This window comes from Schistocerca gregaria, chromosome 11 (genome assembly GCF_023897955.1).
Source record: "Schistocerca gregaria isolate iqSchGreg1 chromosome 11, iqSchGreg1.2, whole genome shotgun sequence".
Taxonomy (NCBI): domain Eukaryota; kingdom Metazoa; phylum Arthropoda; class Insecta; order Orthoptera; family Acrididae; genus Schistocerca; species Schistocerca gregaria.
The window spans coordinates 136403442-136429112 of NC_064930.1; the positions used below are offsets into that span (position 1 = coordinate 136403442).

At 44.5% G+C, this 25671-nt stretch overlaps 1 protein-coding gene across 1 annotated transcript; it reads right to left on the reverse strand.

The window, feature by feature from the left end:
* Positions 1 to 570: 570 nt before the first annotated feature.
* Positions 571 to 25170, reverse strand: LOC126294994 (ankyrin homolog). The gene is made up of 5 exons (XM_049987240.1): positions 25058 to 25170; positions 15677 to 15846; positions 15502 to 15549; positions 10542 to 10869; positions 571 to 1126 (listed from the first exon to the last, which is right to left on the reverse strand). The coding sequence occupies exons 2-5, from the start codon at positions 15762 to 15764 to the stop codon at positions 625 to 627; spliced, it is 966 nt and encodes a 321-aa protein (XP_049843197.1). The 5' UTR covers positions 15765 to 15846; positions 25058 to 25170; the 3' UTR covers positions 571 to 624.
* Between the last annotated feature and the right edge of the window lie 501 nt (positions 25171 to 25671).

A 25671-nucleotide genomic window follows, 5' to 3' on the forward strand; every position in this document is an offset into this window, starting at 1 on the left:
GAGGTCCATATGGTGTGAATGTTGCTACCAATTGCACCATATGTACCAAAATCGCAAAAGTTAATTTAGTCCAAGATCAGACAGTTATATGATAGTAGTCTGGGTGCAGAGCAGTTTACAGTAGTTCGACATGCCATCTTACATGTATGTACCAACTAGCTTCCAGTAATAACATAATGTACACGACTGGCCTCAACAGCTTACGAAGAGGCAGCCTATGACATTATTGACAACCACTGATATTTTGCCATTTATGTCCTGTAAATGATTGATTGTTCACCTGCCAGAATTCAACGGTTTTTGGGGACATCACCTGGCTGCATTCCTGTGGTTGTTTGAATATTTTATACACTGGGAGAAACTGGAGTCTGCGGCGGAGAACTGGTGATGAAGGGAGCGTTCTTCATTTGTTCATGAGCTTTGTAAAGATTGTTTGAGAAATATTCTCAGACTGTCTTCCCAAAACGGAAGCTATTTGCATTTGTTTACTGATATCTTCCACTGTCACTCTTGATGTGGTGCTACTGGAGAACCTCAGTGTACTACACAATGATGGCTACAAACAACGAGTGCAGAATTACTTTTTGGTATTCTTTATTCCTTTACTCCACATTTGGAGGACTGCTACCTTGGGAACAGCATCTGCATCACCTCCTGCCGATTCCGTTTCACAGCGATGTCCAGCGGCGTACGGTCACTGGAATCTGTAGCGTCCCTGTCAGCACCTGCCACCAGAAGTGCAAACGCCGCCTCTGGCCGGCCCCACGACGCCGCACAGTGCAGCGGGGTCTGAAAGTAGTCATCTGCGGCGTTAGGATCGACGCAGTACATCGTGGAGTCCGTAAACAGCTGCACCACAGCTGCGTGGCCACTGCATGCAGCCAGGTGCAGAACAGTGCTCCCTTGCCTGGTCCTGGCTCCCACCTCGGCCCCAGCCTCCACCAGCAGCCTCGCCGCCTCCACGTGCCCCCTGTCAGCTGTCCAGTGCAGGGCAGTCCAGCTCTGCCAGGTCTCATCCCTGGCCCCCACGTCGGCTCCCGCTGCCAGCAGGGCCCTCAGGTCCGCCGTTGCCCCCACCATAGCTGCCTTTATCAGCAGCCTGTTCTTGTCTTCACTAGAAAAGTTCCTGCACAAAACATCCAGACGCATACAATGTAACATTTTATCAGAATTTCTAAAACCTTTGGGGGAAGTGGCAACAAAACGACTATTCACATTGGTGTGTAGAATGTATTATGAGACTGGCGACATACCATTTGACTTTCAGAAAAACATCATCCACAGTATTCTGAAGACGGCAAGAGGTGTCAAGTGCGAAAATTGTCGCACAATCAGCTTAACAGTTCATGCATCCAAGTTGCTCATAATAATAATATACAGAAGAATGGAAAAGAAAACTGAGATTGCGATAGATGACTATTAGTTTGGGTTTAAGAAAAAAGCACGAGAGAGGCAATTGTGACGTTGCGATTAATAATGGAAGCATGACTAAAGAAAAATAAAGACACGTTCGTAGGATTTGTCCACCTGGAAAAACCGTTCAACAATGTAAAATGGTGCTAAACGTTCGAAATTCTGGGAAAAATAGGGGTAAGCTATAGGGAAAGAAGGGGCATGTACAATATGTACAATAGCCAAGATGGAATAATAAGAGTGTATGACCAAGAAAGAAGTGCTTGTATTAAAAAGTGTGTAATACAAGGATGTAGCCTTTCACCCCTACTTTTCAGACTGTACATCAAGAAAGCAATGATCGAAATAAAACGTTCAGGATTGGAATTAAAACTGAAGGTGAAAGGATATCAATGATATGATTCGCTGATTGACATTGCTATCCTGGGTGAAAGTGAAGAAGAATTGCATGATCTGATGAATGGAATAAACAGTCTAATGAGTATAGAATATGGGTTGAGAGTAAATCGATGAAAGACGAAGATGATGAGAAGTAGTGGAAACAAGAACAACGAGAAACTTAACATCAGGGTCGATTGTCACGAAGTAGGTGAAGTTAAGGAATTCTGCTACCTAGGCAGTAAAATAACGAGTGACAGACGGAGCAAGGAGGACATCAAAATCAGTCTAGCAGTGGCAAAAAGTGCATTCCTGGCCAAGAGAAGCCTACTAATATCAAATATCGGCCTTAATTTGAGGAAGAAATTTCTGAGAAGGTACGTCTGGAGTACAGCATTGTATGGTAGTGAAACATAGAGTGTGGGAAAGCTGGAACGGAAGAGAATAGAAGCATTTGAGATGTGGTGCTACAGACAAATGTCGAAAATTAGGTGGACTGATAAGATAAGGAATGAGGAGGTTCTGTGCACAATCAGCCTTAATTTGAGGAAGAAATTTCTGAGAAGGTACGTCTGGAGTACAGCATTGTTTGGTAGTGAAACATGGAGTGTGGGGAAGCTGGAACAGAAGAGAATAGAAGCATTTGAGATGTGGTGCTACAGACAAATGTCGAAAATTAGGTGGACTGATAAGGTAAGGAATGAGGAAGTTCTGTGCAGAATCAGAGAGGAAAGAAATATACGGAAAACAATGATAAGGAAAAGAGACGTGTTAGTAGTGGGGCTACAGGGCTATGGAGCCATTTTGTGGGTTGCCTACATCAGGAGTAGGTGTACACTCTGTGGCAAACCTATTGTTCTCCTTTGATTGACAGGTACTTAACCTGTTAAGTGGTTTTCCATGTCACCACACTTAACCTATTGTTCCCCCACCCCTCTCCCCTCTCTGCTACAGGTACACTTTCAGGTGTGAGTTATTGGAATAGGCCTCTCCTCTCACTATTATCAGTCTGATAGACCACTTAATTAAACTGATCAAATAGTTAACCTCTCTGGTGGGACAGTGCCGTGCCCCCCTGCCATGCCCCCTGGTGGGGAGTTCATATTCCATCAGGACAATGCAACCTCTACTAACCTAAGCCATCCGACCGCCACCTCTTCCTACGAACTGGCGGGAAGAAGACTCAGTTGATCGATCATTTGGAGGGTATTCGATTGTAGTGTATGGAATATTGTTTAAACAATTTAGACACTGTGTGGAATATTGTTTATCTAAACAATTTAGGGGATTCAAGGCATTGTATGGAATATATGGAAATTGGCGGAGAGGAAGGATCTCATAACAGGAAATTCAAAGGTATATTGTTTATTTATAAAAAGAAATCAGTTTGTGTGGGTTGGAATTCTCTTGCTCATCATTTCCTGCTCTCTGTAAACAGGTAGGTCTTGTAAGAAGTAATGACATGGAGCTAACATGATGCATAACCTTATGTACTCTGCGTGTGTTAACCTAATGTTTGGGTCTTTGTCAGAACTTAATCTATTGTTCTGTTAAGTGGTTTTCCATGTCACTCACATTTCTTTAAAGTATTCTACCACCATTGACACCAAATTAAGTAATTAGTTATGTCCTCCCACCATTTTCTGATACTCTTTTCCAATTTTACATGCTTTTGAACTCCACTTCTGCCCCATTCTTCTTTACCACATACCACCATAAACTTTTGTACTGCGTTTTACTTAAAAATTATGCAAACTAACCTAGTGTAATGAACTTAACCTGCAGTTTCACTCCATGTCACCCACTCATGCACTCCCTACCATTAACTACTGTACCGCTATCATCACTTTGATATAAAAAATTTATGCAAATTAATTAAATCGGTATTCTTTACATGTATGGGCTACTTTTTTTTATAATTCGCAGCATCCTATTGATGGGTGAAATCGATAGAATATAGTTTAAACAAAAGATTGCTAATAAGGGACACATCCCAGCACTCGATTCCCGACGGTGCCGCCGCCCCCACCACAGCCTCCGCCGCTGCTGCAAGCCAACGCTGGACTTAAAGCCAGCACGAGCCAAGGCTCCCACACCGCTGCAGGTGAAAGTTGAGTCTATTTTCGTGTACACAGTTAGAATTCTGCGAGCGTTATACTGACATCACAGAGCTCCAAGGCGCTCTCACCCAGGTCCCATATGCGATGACGCATCGCTGTGGTACAGTTCAGCACCGAGAGAGATGCTCCAATGCTTCCCAGAATAACACAGGGTGCATTGTCCCTCACGATCCCAACAGAAATTGCGAGCTGTGTCTAGTGTGCGCTCATACCTAGTGCGTCTAACGCTCCTTCGAGAAATGTTCGTCCTGCTGTCAATATACATCTCAGAAATGTTAAATGTTCACACCGCTAAAAGGCCTGTGCAATCATGTGAAAACACCATTAATCGTAAGTGCACTTTTTTTTTTTTTTTTGAAGTAGTCACTGTCTAAGCACACACGGGGGAATTCTGAACAATTATACAAACAGAATTCGAAGCACTGTCATACAGAAGAGAAAAATGTACCAAATTTTCAGTATCCTACAGCTACAGGTTTGGAGGTGTCGTAATGGCACAGTGCCATATGAGTGATGGCATCCTCGCCAGAGATGGACAGTCTGCTTCAACTTGTCTTTGAACACTTGCTTTCTCAGAACTTTCTGTACATTCCTTACCTCCATTCTTGTTCGAATCAGTTTGTAGACACTCCTATGTCCTGGCTCAAAGCATGATCTTATTTATTAATAGAGCATTATGATTGTATTTTGTACAGATCACTATATTGCACCGACAATTAAGCCCTGCCAAGTGCCCCTTCATATCGTCAAATACGGAAAGACTTTTACTCAATTACGCTGCTCTCATACTGAGGACAGAAGCTTGAATATTAGAGCATGAAACCTATCTCCAACTACGTCGATGTAATAAACATACAAAATCGCCCCTTTTACATCGTTCGCACATATACCGCGAAGACGGACAGTATCGTATATACTCCTCACAGCGCTAGATATTTTCCTGCAGCCGACGATCACAAGTTATCCACCCCTCGCACGTGACCAGTGCACCCTCAGCGAACTCAAGTCGTTTTCAGAACTGTTCTACAAGTTTGGACTCGTTTCCCCTCAGCACAAACACATCACTGCTTTTGGTGATGGTAGTGGTTATTGTTTAACGTCCCGTCGACAACGAGGTCATTAGACAACGAGCGCAAGCTCGGGTTAGGGAAGGATTGGGAAGGAAATCGGCCGTGCCCTTTCAAAGGAACCATCCCGGCATTTGCCTGAAACGATTTAGGGGAATCACGGAAAACCTAAATCAGGATGGCCGGAGACGGGATTGAACCGTCGTCCTCCCGAATGCGAGTCCAGTGTGCTAACCACTGCGCCACCTCGCTCGGTCACTGTTTTTGGTCCGAACCTGCTTGCTTGCTTACACGCTTTTCTACACCCATCTCCAGACTCGGGGATAGCAAGAACACATATATTTTAGCATCGTTTGCCATAATATTATATCATTTTCGCGGTACTTCTCGATATCAAGCACTTGACAGCATCATACCGATCGCTAGTGCAACATAATTCCCAAGATGTAGTCTGGAAATTATGTCTCTACAAACCCGAAACTTTAGCTAGGTGGCGCGTGCTGTAAACCAGTGACTATCTAGAAACTTGTCACGTATGTGAAGACGTTTACTCGCAACTCGGAAAAAAATAGAGAAAACTGATATTTCCACTCCTGAATACCGATGTCGGTGATGTAGTAGATTCCAAATCACCCCGATACTTTACAAGGTCGACTAAAGTGTTCCTCATGTCTAGGAAATCAGCAAACATGTCTTCCACACGCTAGATGCACGCACCACAATCGATTTCCCCTCAACTAAATAAAAGCGCGTAATGTGCAGAAGGAGTCAATCGTGCAATTTATGTGGGAGGGAATAACAGTCCGGTGAAAAAACACGTCCATATTGACTCTTCTCAAATTTTCACATGTTTACGAAAGCTATCCAACACATACTAAGTATTAGATCGCTATTCGGCCATCTAAAGGACAACAGTTAACTCTGTTATATTCCTACACTCCAACAGGTCGTTGAATTCGGACGGCTCCTACTGTTAATGGAAACGTGAATCCTTCGTGCCAAAAGTCACCGGCGCTGCACGCCAAGCAAGCATAGACAGAACGATCCTACGAAATCGTTCACATCTATGTTTGATCGCTATACTTACAATTATATGTTACCATTGCCGTTTCAGTTGAATGACATTTGACAATGAGCAAAGTATCAGAAATACACCCTGCTGACGGCTGTGACTCTGGAAATAAAAATATCGGCACCCATTCTTGTAATGTGGCTTACTCTTCCCTTTGCTATCACAGTACTCTACATCAAACCCACACCTTCCTTATGACTGGACATAGTCATTTCCTTCGCACATGTCGAACGCAAACACATACTTTATAAGCCAGATGCTCAAGATGAACCTATCACACAGTCCCTACTATTACTAAGTATAATACTTCGTCAATAACTGATTGCCTCCGATACGAAATAATACTGAGAGAAAATCAACCATGGATGGACATGGCCTCAAGTTTTTCTTGTGAGTGATACCACTTTGTCTTAGAAAGATAGGCGTTATCGCCTTACAAACCGCCATATGTTAAGAAACATACTACTGTATATTACTGTCACAAGCACTCTTGGTGTTAGAGGTGCACACAAGTATCCGTGTTAAAAGCTACACTTGCTTTGCAAATAGAGGTACGACATTACCAATGAATCATATGGTTTTTCCAGACAAATACCGAGACGGTGATCATAGGAGTGTATATTTTCAGACCGGCAGTCCGGTTACACGTAACACACGATGGAACCTCGTCATAAAATCGCTCAATTCTGAAAGTGATTCGGTTAAGGAACGTGATTTGAAACTGGTATTTGCGAATCCCTCATGCATTCTGTCTCGATCCCATGCCAGAGGTTCGGTGATATATCCACTGGGCTATACGCGATGACTGATTGAGAAGGATCACAAACAGTAGTGGATGGTGTGCTGATTGAGGTCGTAAGAAAATGTACACCAACTTTCAGATCTCTAATGTGACGCTGTCCGCTAGGAATGCTGCCCGGGATTTGGAATCAAGTCTCTCCATTCAACCACATACCTGCGTTCGATCATATGGAGAAATCATTTAATGATTACAACCACTACTCAGTCATATTTCTGGCACTCCCGTCTCTCGAAACGAGTCACCTTTCTCGAATCTACAGGTTCGCGCATATGACCATTCCAGTTTAAGTAAGACCTGAGCAGAAGTCGGAGAAAGCCATATCCACCGCCTTCTGCAACCCATGTAGAAGCAGAGCGACCTGAGCTGGTGCAACATGATCGTGGTTTGACCATTCAGTGTAAATGCGTGCATTGTGGTACATATCCAAACTAGATACAGATACTACAGTACGAAGCAGAACTCCGTGTTTGACAATGTGCAATGAAGGGTGTCCTCCAAAACACTTACGCATCCACCAGTGCTGTGCTCTTTTGGCGCAGATGCCAGCAATACCAGTATCCCATTTTACAGAGCCAGCCGTTCATGTTCCGTAAACTGTGGTGGACGTTTAGGCCTTTAGCACACAGTGATAGTTTCACTGTCCTTCTGCCTCTTTCCATTGTGCTCGTGACAGTAGCACATGAGCATTCGATGAGCTTCTCCATTTTTGGGATACTCGTTCACAGGTTCTGCATAATAATGATCTGCCCTTTGTCAAAGTGGTTAATCTCAATGGATTTCCCCATTTGTAGCCTGTGTCTTTGCTAGGGTGACCCTCTGTCCTTGGCTACTCCACTCGCATACTTTTGTTACAACTTCACATGCCGGCAACGCCACCATGTGAAATCCAACGTCGCGGTGGGCAGTAGTCACGATGTTTTGGCATATCAGTGAATTATCACCATGTCCACATACTCTTTCTCAGCATAAATTCTGGTCTCTAGGCTGATTTTCTTACTACTTTTACCAACAAACCTTTGCTTCCTTTTCCAATTCATTTCTCTAATTTTTTTTTTTTTTTTTTTTTTTTGCTATGACTCTTTCATTTCCTCATCCTCCTCTGTTTCCTTATGGTTTTTTCCGGCTTTAGATAACCTGTTGTGGTTTTCAGTCATCACTACTTATGTATATGTGCAAATGGCTCAAATGGTTCTGAGCACTGTGGGACTTAACTTCTGAGGTCATCAGTCCCCTAGAACTTAGAACTACTTCAGCCTAACAGACCTAAGAACATCACACACACCCATGCCCGAGGTAGGATTCGAACCTGCGACTGTAGCAATAAAGTCTTTTAATCACACACTCGAAACAAGCCATATCCTAACATCTGTGCTGAATATTCACTTCCTTTACATCTTACTACGACTTCTGCATATTCTTCCTTCAATATTTCTTTCTGGCAACCATGATGCACTTAAACCCACAATTTGCCCGAGGCAGGATTCGAACCTGCAACTGTAGCAATAAAGTCTTTTAATCACACACTCGAAACAAGCCATATCCTCACATCCGTGCTGAATATTCACTTCCTTTACATCTTACTACGATTTCTGCATATTCTTCCTTCAATATTTCTTTCTGGCAACCATGATGCACTTAAACCCACAATTTTTCATTCACATAACGTCTAAGGTTCGCTGAATGGAAGTGAGCAAGAACTCTTCTTCCTCACCCATTTCCTTCAGGACTAACGTGTAAGACACATCACAATCATAGAACGTAAACTGCAGTTGAGTGGTTCTGAACTGCAAATTGATCTCACTAAGAATCCAGAGAAAGATGCTGCATCTGTCTCATGGACAGAATCTCAAACTTCAGCTATAACGCCATCATAACTCAAAAATGATTTTTCTCACAGTTGTAACCTCCGGTTTATCCAAAATTTCAAAAAACAGGAAAATGCGTTTTCCTTTACTTCGACACATGGTTATCACCTCTGTAAGTGGTACTATGAGTGTGCAGAACGTGCACATGCGTGACACAACTTAGCGCATGTGAGAGATGGTGGAGGAGTGTGGTGGCCACCTAAGGAGTCCGGCCATGGCCACTGTGGGGCTGGGAGCCAGTGGCGCGCCTGCCGTGCTGCACAGGCAGAGGCACTGTGTGCGCGAGTGCGCTCACATGGCAGCCCACGGTCTCGCGCTACAGCGAGCGCTGCTGACGGACTGCCCATGATGGCAACAGAACACGCACTATTGCTAAGATCTGTTAGTTACTTTACATATTGCTTCTCCTGAGTTCCACATAGCAGCCGCTTATCATATCACACAATACACTGTTCCACATGAAACACAAATTATAGGTACATAGAGATAAAAGTGGCCCAGAGAACAAAGTCACCGGGTGCAGAGAAACACAGCAGAGGAAAGGAAATACAGAACTAACCTGACTATAGCAGGTGTTAGAAGTGACCACCATTAATCTCATGGTACTTTTGGACCCTGGTCAGCAAACTGCTGAAGGCGGATAGAAGATGTGCAACACCATAGCTCTAATGCTGTACGGATTTATTTTGCCTTTTGCTTTGGTTTAACGTTACATCGTTGAGCTTCTGTAAATGTGCTTGATTGAATAGATAACACAAAATTGTTTGCTCCTTTCTTTGTAAAAACTTTGATGTCATGATGTGATTCTATGCAATGTAGTATATCTGTCATTTAAATTCTTTGTCTCATGTTGAGGGAACAAAACTTACTATACATAATTGTAATTTCTGTGTGAATAATTTTTTTGTAGAAATGTCAATATGTGACAATGTTCTGTTTTATTTAATGTGTTTGGTTGCTGTTATGTGAATTGCTGATCCTCACTTGCGGTTCTTAGTTCTTTAGTATATAAAAGGTGTAGTGGTTCCCCTCGGGAACGGAATTGTGCAGCGCGCGCAAATTGTGGTTGGCCTAGGTAGAAAAGGTGGACCAAGAGTCAGTCGGGGAAGAGCTACAAAACTGTGCACTGCCATGTTAAAATTGTATATTGTGCTGGTTCCGAGAGAGGGTTTTTGTGCCACTTTCCAATGCCTCAGATGGATGGTTAAATAGCTGGAACGCTTCTGGAATTGGTATCCAGCATCGCCACCAAGAAGGGACAGCCTCCAGCAATTCTGCCTGCAAATCCACCTACCAACATGCAGTTGCCACCACATTGCGCAATCGCTGTATCGGAATGCTATAATAATGTACAGTGAAGGATCAGCTTAGCAAAGATACCTGTATTCATGAAATTAACAGAGTAAACAAAATTAATATATAAACCATCAATAGCATCTTCATAAATGCTAAACAGTCATGACCCATAATGTCAGGTTATCGCTGGCTTTCTGTTCTTTATCCGGTAATTGAATACACAAATATTTGCGATCAGAGACTGCTGTGGTATATACAAACTTTCATAAGATTTGATCGGTATCACCTACATGGTGACTACGTCACACCCTTGAGTTTTCAGTTTTTTCTAGGGGGAGAGCCACTATGCACTACAAAGGCCAACTATAGATACAAATTCTGAGAGATATCTGGCATAGCATTTCACGGGACAGACACCACTAAGGAAACTAAGTGGCTGAGGGATACTGACGCGTTGGAGGTTGTAAACTCGTAGGCTGATACATAGACAGGTTTGGGAGAATAGGTGCACATCTAGTGCATGCATACCTGGTTTCTGCGGGTGACTCTGCAATCAGGCGAGTCAGTTCTACAACAGAGTGCGGGTGGCTGACCGTAGCATCTGCCCAACCCTGCGTCATCACCACCTGGTGGGTGTGGGCCTTGATGAACGCGACGGCGGCCTGCTTCAGGCTGGAGCAAGAGTGCCTCAGCGCGTGCACAGCTGCTGCCGCAGCGTTCTCCACCGACAGCTGTCCGACCACCTGCTGCCCACAGACATCCTTCAGGTCTGACGAGCTGTGCTTTGCGACCACTGCCATCTGGGGTGAGACACTGGGCTGTTGGTGGGCTAGGTCTCGTTCTGCTGTAGGCAGCTCTGAAACAAGGCGTCAGTGAGGGATTACTTGCCCTTTCCCAGCCTCAGGTTGATCTTTATTGAGCAACAGTCGGTAAATGTTGTCGATCATGAGATCCTTAGCACACCAGAAGATGCCAAGCTGCAAATCTTTAACAATACCGTTTATAAGGTGCGGCATTTGCTTCAGCACATTCCGTTTGCACAACTAGTTCCAGAACTGATGCAGACTTCACTTTCTTCTTTTTTTCTACTGTTACCTGCCCAGGAAGTCATTCGAAATAGAGATCAAGCACAATATTGACAACTGCAGTAAGACACGGAGATGATAAAACTAGTGGGTTAGCGATGTACATACACTTTGTGTATACCTGGCTGAAAATAACTTACAAGTTGGTGGCGCCCTCCATTGGCAATACTGGAATTCAGTATTGTGTTGGCCCACCTTTACCCTTGATAACAGCTCCCACTCTCACAAGCATACGTCCAATCAGGTACTGGAAGGTTCCTTGGGGGGATGACAGCCCATTCTTCATGAACTGCTGCACTGGGGAAAAGCATCCATGTCGGTCGGTGAGGCCTGGCACGAAGTCGGCGTTCCAAAACATCCCAAAGGTGTTCTGTAGGATTCATGTCAGGATTCTGTACATACCAGTCCATTACACCATGTTATTGTCGTGTAACCACTCCGCCACAGGCCGTGCATTATGAATAGGTGCTCGATCGTGTTCGCCATCCACCATCTGCGAATTGCTCTTCAACAGTGGGAACCAAGAAGGTGCTTAAAACATCAATGTACGCCTGTGCAGTGATAGTGCCACACAAAACAACAACGGGTGCATGCCCCCTCCATGAAAAACATGATTACACCGTAACACCATCGCCTCTGAATTTTACTGTAGGCACTACACACGCTGGCAGATGACGTTCACCGGGCATTCGCCATACCCACACCCTGCCATCGGATCGTCACATTGTGTACCGTTATTCTTCATTCCCACTGTTCAGTCGTTTAATGTTTGCGCTTCTTACACCAAGCGAGGTGTCGTGTGGCATTTCCTGGCGTGATGTGTGGCTTATGAGCAGCCGCTCGACCATGAAATCCAAGTTAACTCACCTCCCTCTTGTCATGGTACTTGCAGTGGATACTGATGCAGTTTGGAATTCCTGTGTGATGGTCTGGATAGATGTCTGCCTATTACACATTCCGACCCTCTTCAACTGTCGGCAGTCTCTGTTAGTCAATAGACCAGGCAGTAGACGACCGACGCTTGTGTCTTTTCTGACAGCACGAAATCGTCTACAGCGCTTCTGCAGGGCTCGTGACCATATCCGTTAGACCCTATGTGGCCGGCCGGAGTGGCCGAGCGGTTCTAGGCGCTTCAGTTTGGAACCGCGCGACCGCTACGGTCGCAGGTTCGAATCCTGCCTTGGGCATGGATGAGTGTGATGTCCTTAGGTTAGTTAGGTTTAAGTAGTTCTACGTTCTAGGGGACTGATGACCTCAGAAGTTAAGTCGCATAGTGCTCAGAGTCATTTGAACCAGACCCTATGCGATTGCAAAACCGTGGTCTGGTCACATGAGTCCCGATTTCAGTCGATGAGAGCTGATGGTAGCGATCGAGTTTGGCACTGACCCCGTGAAGCCATGGATCCACGTCGTCAACAAGGCACTGTGCAAACTGATGGTGGCCTGTTGATGGTCTGGGTTTTGTTTACCCAGAATGGATTAGTTCCCCTGCATGCTCAGCTACTTGCAGGCTATTTGCAGCCATTCATGGAGTTCATGTTCCAAAACAACGACAGACTTTTTACAGATGACATTGTGACATGTCACAGGGGCACAAATGTTCGCTACCTCCTCCCACCAGCACGAGGCGTCCTTTAAGACTGGTTATGCCTCTGAGAGACGACAGGCCATAGGCACCCCCGGTGTCTGCGTGCAGTGTGTCTGGCCCATCATCCTGTTTTCTGCCCCTCGTGAATGGCGGTAGGCCGAGCGTAGCTGAAGTTCCTGACTCACTTCAAAAATATCATTCTCGCCCTAGAGACACTCATTCTTATGCTTCTCTACTTGAATATCACTGTCTTCATGAAATCTCATCGTCCCAGTACCAGAGAATACGAAAGGACTCCTAGCGACACTGGGAAACGTCAACGAACATTTTGTCTCTGAAGGAAGAAATTTCCCCCTGGCTTTAATCTATCGCCTGTAGTAGCTTGTTGCAAATGCTTTGGAATATACTGTATGTGTACTACTGTAAAGCTGGGATATATTTCAAACGCTTGTATGCCAGCACTGAGTTCATAAATTTAGCTGTTGTCTGTTCATATACACTCCTGGAAATTGAAATAAGAACACCGTCAATTCATTGTCCCAGGAAGGGGAAACTTTATTGACACATTCCTGGGATCAGATATATCACATGATCACACTGACAGAACCACAGGCACATAGACACAGGCAACAGAGCATGCACAATGTCGGCACTAGTACAGTGTATATCCACCTTTCGCAGCAATGCAGGCTGCTATTCTCCCATGGAGACGATCGTAGAGATGCTGGATGTAGTCCTGTGGAACGACTTGCCATGCCATTTCCACCTGGCGCCTCAGTTGGACCAGCGTTCGTGCTGGACGTGCAGACCGCGTGAGACGACGCTTCATCCAGTCCCAAACATGCTCAATGGGGGACAGATCCGGAGATCTTGCTGGCCAGGGTAGTTGACTTACACCTTCTAGAGCACGTTGGGTGGCACGGGATACATGCGGCCGTGCATTGTACTGTTGGAACAGCAAGTTCCCTTGCCGGTCTAGGAATGGTAGAACGATGGGTTCGATGACGGTTTGGATGTACTGTGCACTATTCAGTGTCCCCTCGACGATCACCAGAGGTGTACGGCCAGTGTAGGAGATCGCTCCCCACACCGTGATGCCGGGTGTTGGCCCTGTGTGCCTCGGTCGTATGCAGTCCTGATTGTGGCGCTCACCTGCACGGCGCCAAACACGCATACGACCATCATTGGCACCAAGGCAGAAGCGACTCTCATCGCTGAAGACGACACGTCTCCATTCGTCCCTCCATTCACGCCTGTCGCGACACCACTGGAGGCGGGCTGCACGATGTTGGGGCGTGAGTGGAAGACGGCCTAACGGTGTGCGGGACCGTAGCCCAGCTTCATGGAGACGGTTGCGAATGGTCCTCGCCGATACCCCAGGAGCAACAGTGTCCCTAATTTGCTGGGAAGTGGCGGTGCGGTCCCCTACGGCACTGCGTAGGATCCTACGGTCTTGGCGTGCATCCGTGCGTCGCTGCGGTCCGGTCTCAAGTCGACGGGCACGTGCACCTTCCGCCGACCACTGGCGACAACATCGATGTACTGTGGAGACCTCACGCCCCACGTGTTGAGCAATTCGGCGGTACGTCCACCCGGCCTCCCGCATGCCCACTATACGCCCTCGCTCAAAGTCCGTCAACTGCACATACGGTTCACGTCCACGCTGTCGCGGCATGCTACCAGTGTTAAAGACTGCGATGGAGCTCCGTATGCCACGGCAAACTGGCTGACACTGACGGCGGCGGTGCACAAATGCTGCGCAGCTAGCGCCATTCGACGGCCAACACCGCGGTTCCTGGTGTGTCCGCTGTGCCGTGCGTGTGATCATTGCTTGTACAACCCTCTCGCAGTGTCCGGAGCAAGTATGGTGGGTGTGACACACCGGTGTCAATGTGTTATTTTTTCCATTTCCAGGAGTATATATACTCCACAAGTAAATCTTTGAGAAAATCGCAGTGATACATTCTACAGCCAGACTACGATTAACGCTGTAATGATGTGTGGAACAGGTATGCAACAGGTAAGTAAATGTCACTCCAAGTAATATAGGGTACAGAACCTAAAGCAATGATTTTACGGATTCAGTGGCTCCCTCCCCCCCTTGCGGGGCAAGTCAGCCCACAAACAATTAGTTCGTTTCTTTCCTCAGTCGACTCAACTGAATCGAGTAGTTGTACTTTCCTGAGTACCACTCACGTCCGCGTCATCGTATTTTATACGTTTCTGTCTGGCACACAGGTGGCTAACAAATGCCTACGAGAAAAGTCGCGGCCATTCTAGTGATCTCGATACCTTATTCTGTGCGGCATTCGTTGGATAAAAATCGCGAATATCCTACTGTTTTCTTGTACAGAGAACCTTCGATGCGTAGCGTTATAAATACGGACTATTCGCCGAAGGAAGCTAGTTTACATTCAGAGGCAGAAGTATTAAGATTGAAGAATCAATAAGTAAAAAGTCCTGATTGTAGCAAGTGCGAGCGCGAAGGTTAGTCGAGGGTGAGAGTGATCAGTTGATTGTGAAGTATTAATAATAGTAATTCACAGTAGTTACTCAGTAAAAGTATTGCTACGAGACTGGTAAAAATATGTTTACTAATAAATAATTAAAGGTAGCTCAAGACATCTTTAGCGCGCCCTGCTTGAGGTCTTTCTGTATCCGCCACCGTACAGATTTCGTTCGTGATTGTGCCATGATTGTCACTCAAAACAGTTATTAAATCACGAAATAAAACTACCACAATATGATTAGTTACCACCAAATGCATTACTTGGAACAAGAAATGTGTTTGGAAATAACGCGAAAAAATACATACCTGTACTACTGGTTCTTAAATGATGGTCTGTGACTTCCGAATCAAATCCTGAAAAAGAAAGTCATATAAATTTCACTGCATAAATTTGGCATTTATTTCAGTAGTTATTATAAAATTACTATTCACTATCATAAACAAAATTATAACAGCCAGCTGATATAAGAAAAATCTTTACCTGTAATGACATCCGTATCATTGTAGTCAGAAGCTATGACCACTGCCACAAAAATACACATGAACCAGCCAATGCTTCTGTAGAACATAATGCAAGGTCAAATGTGTTGGGCCAAGTAAAGAACTTTTGCTTCAAAATATCTTCAAAAAAGTTGCACGTTGATCAACAACCTGTAATTTTATCAATAAACGTAGTTACAAATCTCATTTTCTTTCACCAAGGTCTATAGGAGATCAGTTAGTGAAAATCTGGGCTTCAGTCTAATTTCGACTACATTATGTACAAGAATGGGATTTTGACTCTGCAGCGGAGTGTGCGCTGATATGAAACTTCCTGGCAGATTAAAACTGTGTGCCCGACCGAGACTCGAACTCGGGATCTTTGCCTTTCGCGGGCACGTGCTCTACCAACTGAGCTACCCAAGCACGACTCAGGACCCGTCCTCACAGCTTCAATTCTGCCAGTACCTCGTCTCCTACTTTCCAAACTTTACAGAAGCTTTTCTCCCGAGTTCGAGTCTCTGTCCGGCACACAGTTTTAATCTTTCAGAAAGTATCACGTAATTTCCAAGTCTGAGATCACTTCATTTTACGCAATATCTATACCGGCTGATTTCCAAAATCGTTTCATAAATGTTTAATTCCGTTTACATCGGATTGACTGTGAGAAAGTGCTTCCCAAACGATGTATGGTGCTCTGTCACACCCAAATCATTTGCAGTGATATCGGTATCAGGTTCGCTTTTTCAAATGTAACTGTATTTATTATATAGCATTAGGAGCTGATGAAATGGAAATTGGTGGTAAGTTGTATGGGATCAAACTGCGTAGGTCATCGGTCCCTAAGCTTACACACTACTCAATCTAACTTTAACTTACGCTAAGGACAACACACACATCCGTGCCCAAGGGAGGACTCGAACCTCCGACGGCGGAAGCCGCTCGAACCGTGCCAAGACACCCTGGACCGCACGGCAACAACTCGCGGCAGGAGCTGATGTTTCATGAAAAGTGAGATAGGTGTGTGTGTGTGTCTCGGCCATAGCAGCAGCATTAGCCAGCTAAACGAGCCTCAGGCAGATAAGGGCAGGCTTGTAGGCGCTTCCCAGATTGGCGGTGTGGGAAGCTATGGCCTTAGCAGTATGAGGCCGCTACTGACGGCTGAGTCAAATGGTTCAAATGGCTCTCAGCACTACGGGAATTAACATCTGAGGTCATCAGTCCCCTAGAACTTAAAGCTAACTAACCTAAGGACGTCACATCCATGTCCGAGGCAGGATTCGAACCTGCGACCGTAGCCGTCGCGCGGTTCCAGACTGAAGCGCCTAGAACCGCTCGGACACACCGGCCGGCTACGGCTGAGTCAAATACAGCTGTTGCTATTTCGTAAAAATGATACAGTGAGAGCAAAGATACTACACAAATTGTGGCGATGAGAGGAGCTAATTGCTAAATAGTTCGTAAATTTATAATAATTTTACAACTGTTATAAATGTTTGAAATTGTGAATACTGTGACAGGCAATTGAAAATTAATGAATGACAGACATATGGGGTATAAAATGCGAGTCAGATATGTCAATAAGCGCGGCAGAAGTTGCTTATCATTTATTTTTGTTGTTCTAAAATTTGCAGCCAATCTTATAACATTATTTATTACTCTCATTTTGCCACAGACACACGTAATACGAAAATAGCGTTAGTTACCCACGTCCACCCCTAATTACTCCAGGTGATCAAGTGATAATTATAATGATTAGTTTACTGGTTACGTAAATAACCTATTGGAAGAATGCAAAATAAAAAGTAAATGGGGTACATACGCAAAATATAAGAGCACAAATAAACAGAGGAGGGACTGATGCTCTTCTATCCTGGCCACATATACTCGTATAAGAATACATAGCATACATTTTGAGTGCGCATCAAAGTTACCATGAGCATGATTAATTTTTTTTTTATATCTTGTGTAATAATCTGTCGTTTGTAACTTGGGAGACCACAGAATGACAATAATTAAAATATGGTGTTCGGAAACTCCCGTTCCAAAGCTCTACAACTTGTAGAGGGGGATGAGTAATATGTTGAGAAGGAACTCATGTCCAGAAACGGACCGTTACTGTCACAGAAAACATGTTTCCTAGGTAGGTGTGCAACATGGCAGCCATGTGCAAAGTGGCTGATGTCATTTGACGTCTGTCCTATCTCTCTGACCTGGTTCATTTCACGTGTCTGTGAGCTTTAGAGCAACATGGTTGAATTCACGTTTGCAGAGTACACCGATATGATCCTCCTGAATGGCGAACCTCCCGGTAATGGAAGAGACGCTCGTCGCCTTTATCAAGATCGTTTCTCCACAACGTCCGACTCCATTGCATATCCTTTTCACCACAACAACGCAACGGCTCTGAGCAAGAGTACCTTAACCGTCAGCGAGCGTGACTGTTGTGCTCCAAGGAGGCTCTGCACGCACTAACTGGAAGAGGCCGTACTGCGTCACCTTGAGGCGAACGCATCAGCGAGTGCAACTTCTTTGGCTGTTGATGGGTAGAACTGTAAAACAAGTGCCCGCATCTCGTGGTCGTGTGGTAGCGTTCTCGCTTCCCACGCCCGGGTTCCCGGGTTCGATTCCCGGCGGGGTCAGGGATTTTCTCTGCCTCGCGATGGCTGGGTGTTGTGTGCTGTCCTTAGGTTAGTTAGGTTCAAGTAGTTCTAAGTTCTAGGGGACTGATGACCATAGATGTTAAGTCCCATAGTGCTCAGAGCCATTTGAACCATTTTTTTTTTTTTGTGAAACAAATGACGTAAAAGGTGTCGCCTAATCACATGTAAAAGTGGTCGTGTTACTAACATGTTTTCAAATGGTTGTAGACCGGGAGTATTCCACCCTACAAGTCCTAGAACTTCGTAACGGGAATTTCCGAACACCTTGTGTAAGATTGTTTTAGTACAATGTGTAGTTCTGAGGGGTGCGCCTCCATAGGTGAGAGGTCGACATAGCTGTCTGTCATGCGAATGGCGTGGGTCCGATTCCCGATACTGCCGAGAGCGTTCCTCGGTAAGGGAACTGCTACATGGCCGACTGAGCCTCGTGAGACCAGCTGACGAGCTGCTTGATCGAGAAGAGGAGAAATTTTAAAGAGGTAATAGAACTTCAGGCAGGAGAAACAAAAACTCTGATTAGATTAGATTAATACTAGTTCCATGGATCATGAATGCGATATTTCGTAATGATGTGCAACGAGTCAAATTTTCCAATACATGACATAATTAAGTTAATTTAACAGCATACTTAAGTTAATATAACAAATTTTAATTTTTTTGTGTTTTTTTATTTTTTATAATTTTTTTTGTATTTTTTTTCTTTATTTATATCTAAAAATTCCTCTATGGAGTAGAAGGAGTTGTCATTCATAAATTCTTTTAATTTCTTCTTAAATACTTGTTGGTTATCTGCCAGACGTTTGATACTATTTGGTAAGTGACCAAAGACTTTAGAGGCAGCATAATTCAGCCCTTTCTGTGTCAAAGTCAGATTGAATCTTGAATAGTGAAGAACGTCCTTTCTCCTAGTATTGTAGTTACACACACTGCTATTACTTTTGAATTGGGTTTGGTTGTTAATAACAAATTTCATAAGAGAGTATATATATACTGAGAAGCTACTGTGATTATCCCTAGATCCTTAAATAAATGTCTGCAGGATTATCTTGGGTGGACTCCAGCTATTATGCTGATCACAAGCTTTTGTGCAATTAATACTTTACTCTTCAGTGATGAATTACCCCAAAATATGATGCCATATGCAAGCAATGGGTGAAAATAGGCGTAGTAAGCTAATTTACTAAGATGTTTATCACCAAAATATGCAATGACCCTTATTGCATAAGTAGCTGAACGCAAACGTTTCAGCAGATCATCAATGTGTTTCTTCCAATTTAATCTCTCACTAATGGACACACCTACAAAATTTGGAATATTCTGCCTTAGCTATATGCTTCTGATTAAGGTCTATATTTATTAATGGCGTCATACCATTCACTGTACGGAACTGTATGTACTGTGTCTTATCGAAATTCAGTGAGAGTCCGTTTACAAGGAACCACTTGGTAATTTTCTGAAAGACAGTATTGACAATTTCAGCAGTTAATTCTTGTTTGTCAGGTGTGATTACTATACTTGTATCATCAGCAAAGAGAACTAACTTTGCCTCTTCATGAGGTTTGCCGATGACATTGTAATTATGCCAGAGACAACATAAGACCTGGGTGATCAGTTGAACAGGATGTACACTCCCCAGAAAATAGATTGTAACATGAACTACACCAAAATTATGACACTGCTAATGGTATGCAGTCGAATGAAATCGAGCTGTTCTTAGAGAATGAGAGTAGGAAATGAGACATTAAAATAGTAGACAAGATTTTATAGTTAAGACAGCAAAATTACTTATGACTGCCTGCGTAGAAACATATAAAAGGCAGGTTTGGCATAGCAAGAAAAGGATTTCTGAAAAAGAAATATTTATTAACATTGAATATGAATTTAAGTGTTATGAATTGTTTTTCTTTGAAGGTATATTGAAAGATCATTACATGAAAGTGAAACGTAGGTGACAAGCAGTTCAGATAAGAAGACAATAAAACGTCTGGATACGTGGTGTTACACAAGAACGTTGGAGATTAGACAGGTTGATAACTAATGAGTAGGTACTCAATCTAATTGCAGAAAGTAGAAATTTATGGAAGATCTTGACTAAATCAAGAGGACGGTTCAGAGGGCATATTCTGAGACATCGAGCAGTCGTCAGTTTGGTAATGGAAGGAAATGTCGCGTGTAAAATTTGTAGATGGAGATGAACGCTTGAATACTGTAAGCAGGACGAGGTGGACGTAGGTGGCAATCGGCATAAAGAGATGATGAGAGGTGCATAGGACAGATCACCATGGAGAGCTCCATTGGACCAATATTCGGACCGAAGGCCACAACAACAACAACAACGAAACACGCTGTTGGTGCAGGATTCGTCAATACCTGCACAACAGAGTATGGTTGCATGTTCTGGCCTTAGAGTTAAATATCAGTACTGACTTTTTACCTCGCTCCGTTCTTCACTGTACATTCCCTGACAGACTTTATTTTTAACTGTCTGAGTTTTTCGACACCGAATATTTTACTTGATTTTCAATTTATTGACTTCCTATGTAAATAATGCACAGATTTATTTTTACCTCCCTCTGCCTGTCAATAACGTATGCTTACGAACAGCGACCTGTAAAGGTAGAGATACGCAGTGTTCGCTCACTACCTCCTGTTTCGTCCGCCCCCGGTAGTTCAGTGGTCAGCGCAACTGAATGTCGGCCCTAAGGGCCCAGGATTGATTCCCGGGTGGGTCGGAGATTTTTCTCAGCTCTGGGACTGGGTGTTGTGTTGTCCTAATCATCATCATTTCGTCTAAAGCGACGCACAAGTCGCCGAAGTGGCGTCAAATCGGAAAACTTGCACCCGGCAAACGGTCTACCCAATGGGAGGCCCTAGTCACACTACCACCAATTTCGCTGCTTGCTGTGTTTTGAAAAGTCTATTATATAGTGTTTGTAACAGGACATACCTCATTTAGCAGAGCAAAACCTGTTAACTGCCTCAAGTTTGATTTTCCTAAAGACTTTTTCTCAGAGAACGCAATACAAGACTGCACAAATTACGCTGTCGTGGAGCTACGAAACATAAATTTGTCAATATATTTTGTGACCTTTTTACTTTGCGGACGACAAAATTCCACTTGCTACGTTAATGACTCGTAGCGTTAATGGCAGCCTTCCTCCCATAGATGGAGCCCTACTTTCAGAACGGAACTCATAGTGTGTCACCGGCAAGGAGCATACCTCACAGTGTGTCACCGGCAAGGAGCATACCTCACAGTGAGTGGAGCATGACATGAGAGGTCCCACACAGACATCAGTGCTGGCAGAACTGTTGTTGGTAACGTACATAAATCCTGACATCGCAAAGCTCTCCTCGGTGCCTCAGCATTACTTCCAACACCGTAACTGCAATTCCATACCTGTGTCTCGACTCCTTCCCCACAACTTTTTGAATCTGCCTGTATAACGTAATAAATTCAACGTCCGATTTTGCTCCTTATTCTAACTTGCTTTAGTAAAACACTGATAAAACAAGAGAACTTTAAGTTCTATTACATAGCGAATGCGACTTACGTATGTTGCTACTTTAAGGAAGGCTTCTAACATGCCTCTAAAGTTTACATTGTCGTTCGCATCCAACAAGCTTACGTCAGACGTGACGTTCGTTTAGACTCCGTATCAAAAACAACCTGTAACAATAGTAAATATTTCCAGTAGACTCAAATCACAATTTAGGACTTACGAAGTGCAGGCTGAAGTTTGTGTGGTTAGTCAGGAAGAATCAGTGCGCAAAGAAGTGCGATGTGGAAGTAGAAAGCTATGAAGAGACGCGCTTCAATTTCTCTGAGACTATACATATTGCGATAACGAATAGCCCAGTAGGCAGTTCAGTTGAAGAGGAATGGACATTTATAAAAAAGGGTAATCACAGAATCTGGATAGAAAACAGTAGATAGAACGCAACTGCGAAGAAGCCGTGGGTAACAAAAGAAATACTTCAGTTGACCAATGAAAGAAGGAAATACCAAAAACGTTCAGGGAAATTCAGGAATACTTAAATACAAGTCACTTAGGAATGAAATAAACAGAAAATGCAGGAACGTAAGGCGAAATGGCTTCATGAAAAGTGTGACGATATCGGAGAAAAAGGATTGTCGGAAGCGTTGACTCAGCACATCGTAAAGACAAAACAAAGTTCGATGAAAAAAAAAAAACCAAAGATGGTAACATTAAGAGTGTGATGGAAATTCCACTGTTAAATGCAGACGAGAGAGCGGTTTGCTGGAAAGGTTATGTTGAACACCTCTGTGAGGGGGAAGGCGTGTCTGATGACGTGACAGAAGAAGAAACAGGAATCGACATTGAAGGGATATCGCATAGAGTATCAGAATGAGAATTCAAAAGAAATTAAGATCAAATAAGGGAGAGGGGATACATACCACTTAACCAGAATTTCAAAAGACTCTGGGGAAAGTGGCAACAAAACAACTATTCACGTTGGTGTGTACAATATCTGAATCTCGCGGTGTACTACCTGTATGTGACCTCCGGAAAAACAGTTCCGACAAGTGCGAGAATTAACAGCTCACGCATCAAAGTTGCTGACAAGAATAATATACAGAAGGTTGGGAAAAATGATTGAGGGTGTGTTCGGCGAAAAGTAGTTAGGCTTTAGGAAAAGTAAAGCACCAGAGAAGCTAGAGAAAAATCAAGACACGTTCATAGGATCTGTGGACATGGAGAAAGCGTCCAACAGTGTCAAATGGTGCAAGATGCTCGAAATTCTGGGGAAGATAGGGGTAAGGTATAGGGAGAGACGGGTGATATGCAATATGTAGAAAAGCTAAGAGGGAACAATAAGAGTGAAAAACGAAGCACGCAGTGCTCGGACTAAAAAAGGGTATGAGACAGGGATTTAGCCTTTCGCCCCTAATTTTCAGTCTATAGATCGAAGAAGGAATGACAGAGGCAATGAAAATTCAGTGTGAAAGGATATCGATAACAAGAGTCTCTGATGACGTTGCTGTCCTCATTGAAAGAGAATTGAAGGATGCGCTGAACGGAATGTACGATCTCATGAGTACAGAATAAGGAGTCAGATTAAGCCGAGTAGCCGTCCGGGGTGGCCGAGCGGTTCTGGACGCTGCAGTCTGGAACCGCGCGACCGCTACGGTCGCAGGTTTTAATCCTGCCTCGGGCATGGATGTGTGTGATGTTCTTAGGTTGATTAAGTTTAACTAGTTCTAAGTTCTAGAAGACTCATGACCTCAGAAATTAAGTCCCATAGTGCTCAGAGCCATTTGAACCATTTTTTAAGTCGAGTAAACACTAAAAAATGTTCAAATGTGTGTTAATTGCGAAGGGACCAAACTGCTAAGGTCATCGGTCCCTAGCCTTACACACTACGTAAACTAACATAGACTAACTAGCACTAAGGAAAACACAACATCCATGCCCGAGGGTGGACTCGAACCTCCGACGGGGCAGCTGCACGAACTGTGGCAAGACGCCTCAAACCGCGCGACTACCCCGCGCGGCCGAGTTAACACTAAAAGAATGAGATGTAGCAGAAATGAGAACAATTAGAAACTTAACAATAACCCATGACAGACTGAGCAAGGAGGACATAAAAACGAGATTAGCACTGGCAAGAAGAGCACTCCTGGCCAAGAGAAGTCTACCAGTATCAAACAAGGACCTTAATCTGTGGAGAAACGTCTGAGACTCTACGTTTGGAGCACGACACTGTATGGCAGTGAAACATGGACGGTAGGAGAAAACTGGGAAAGAAGAGAATCGAAGCATTTGAGACATATCGATATTTGGGATATACGGAAAACACCGGCCGACCGGAGTGGCCGACCGGTTCTAGGCGCTACAGTCTGGAACCGCGCGACCGCTACGGTCGCTTGTTCGTATCCTGCCTCGAGCATGGATGTGTGTGATGTCCTTAGGTTAGTTAGGTTTAAGTAGTTCTAAGTTCTAGGGGACTGATGATCTCAGAAGTTAAGTCCCATAGTGCTCAGAGCCATTTGAACCATTTTGGAAAGCACCGCGAAGCAGAAGGTGCAGGACGGTAGGACATTTGTTAAGGCTTCACTGGCTAACCTCAATGAGAGAGATTGGAAAACATCCAGCAAATAATTGAGGATGTAGGTTACAAGTTCTACTCTGAGATGAAGAGTTTGGCACAGGAGGGGAACTCATGGCGGGTCGCAGCAAACCAGTCAGGAGACTAAGAGGAAAAGAGAGACTGCGCTCTTATTTGACTTATGATGTAAGAAAAAGTGATCTCGTTCAAATGGCTCTGAGCAGTATGGGACTTGACATGTGAGGTCAGCAGTCCCCTAGACTTAGAGCTACCTGAACCTAACTGACCTAAGGACATCACACACACATCCATGCCCGAGGCAGGATTCGAACCTGCGACCGTAGCAGCAGCGCGGTTCCGGACTGAAGAGCCTAGAACCGCTCGGTCACCCCGGGCCGGCAACAGTCATCTGATAAGTGCATAGCTCACGTGAACTGGTACAGGAATGCATCGGAAAAACTGTTGCGCTACAGGTCCTGGAAAGAAGTTGAGAAAAAGTGGCGGTTCGTACGTCGGTTTCCCCGAGTTTCACAGGCAACGCTTTTATGAGTCAGTAACTGTGTAAACAACCGACTGTCAAGTTGAGGCAAGCGATCTGCCTGCAACACCGCTCGCTGATGAAAGAAATTCCGCGCGTAGAGACTTACCAAAGGCGTCGCGCTCCACCACACACCGTACCAGGCTTTGCTGCGGCGGGTCGCGAATTCTGCCATTTGTCCTTTTATCCTGATCCTGGCCACTGTTGCCTCGCACCTATTCTGCCCGCAGTCTCCCTCCCACCTCGGGTCTCCCACCCTCTCTCCCCCGCCGCAGTGCTTGCATACGTATGACGTCCTGCGTATTTCTGCCCAGCATCTCACACAGCAGATGCCAAGGCCAGTTTGTGTCTGGGGCAGTGGCGCTCAACACGGAGCTTATCGGCACTCCACTCGCACGTGATACCCACGGCGTTCAGGGTGACCCGCAATGTAAAATTTTGCCAAATAATCTGACCGAAAGGCAAGATCTGTTGGCGAGTCGAGTAGCCTGTACTGTCACTCACTGACATTCAAACGGAAAATGACAGAGAGAAGGGCGGAATACTGAATTCGGTCTTCGAAAACTGTTTCACGGCGGGAGATCGTAACACGGTACCTCCTTTCAACCATCGCACGAACGCCGAAAAAGGAGGCAAGCGATAGCGCAACAGAGTAGCTACTACGATCTCCTAGTAGTAGAGCGTCGACTGAGCCGGATGAGATACCTGTAAGATTCCACACAG

Excerpts from the sequence above, each read along its gene's own strand:
- LOC126294994 (XM_049987240.1), bottom strand. The coding sequence starts at position 15,764 with ATGTTCTACAGAAGCATTGGCTGGTTCATGTGTATTTTTGTGGCAGTG. Across the intron at positions 10,870-15,501 it reads TTTAAGAACCAGTAGTACAG|AGCTGCCTACAGCAGAACGA; the intron begins GTATGTATTTTT and ends GCCTTGTTTCAG. Across the intron at positions 1,127-10,541 it reads GAGTCACCCGCAGAAACCAG|GAACTTTTCTAGTGAAGACA; the intron begins GTATGCATGCAC and ends TGTTTTGTGCAG.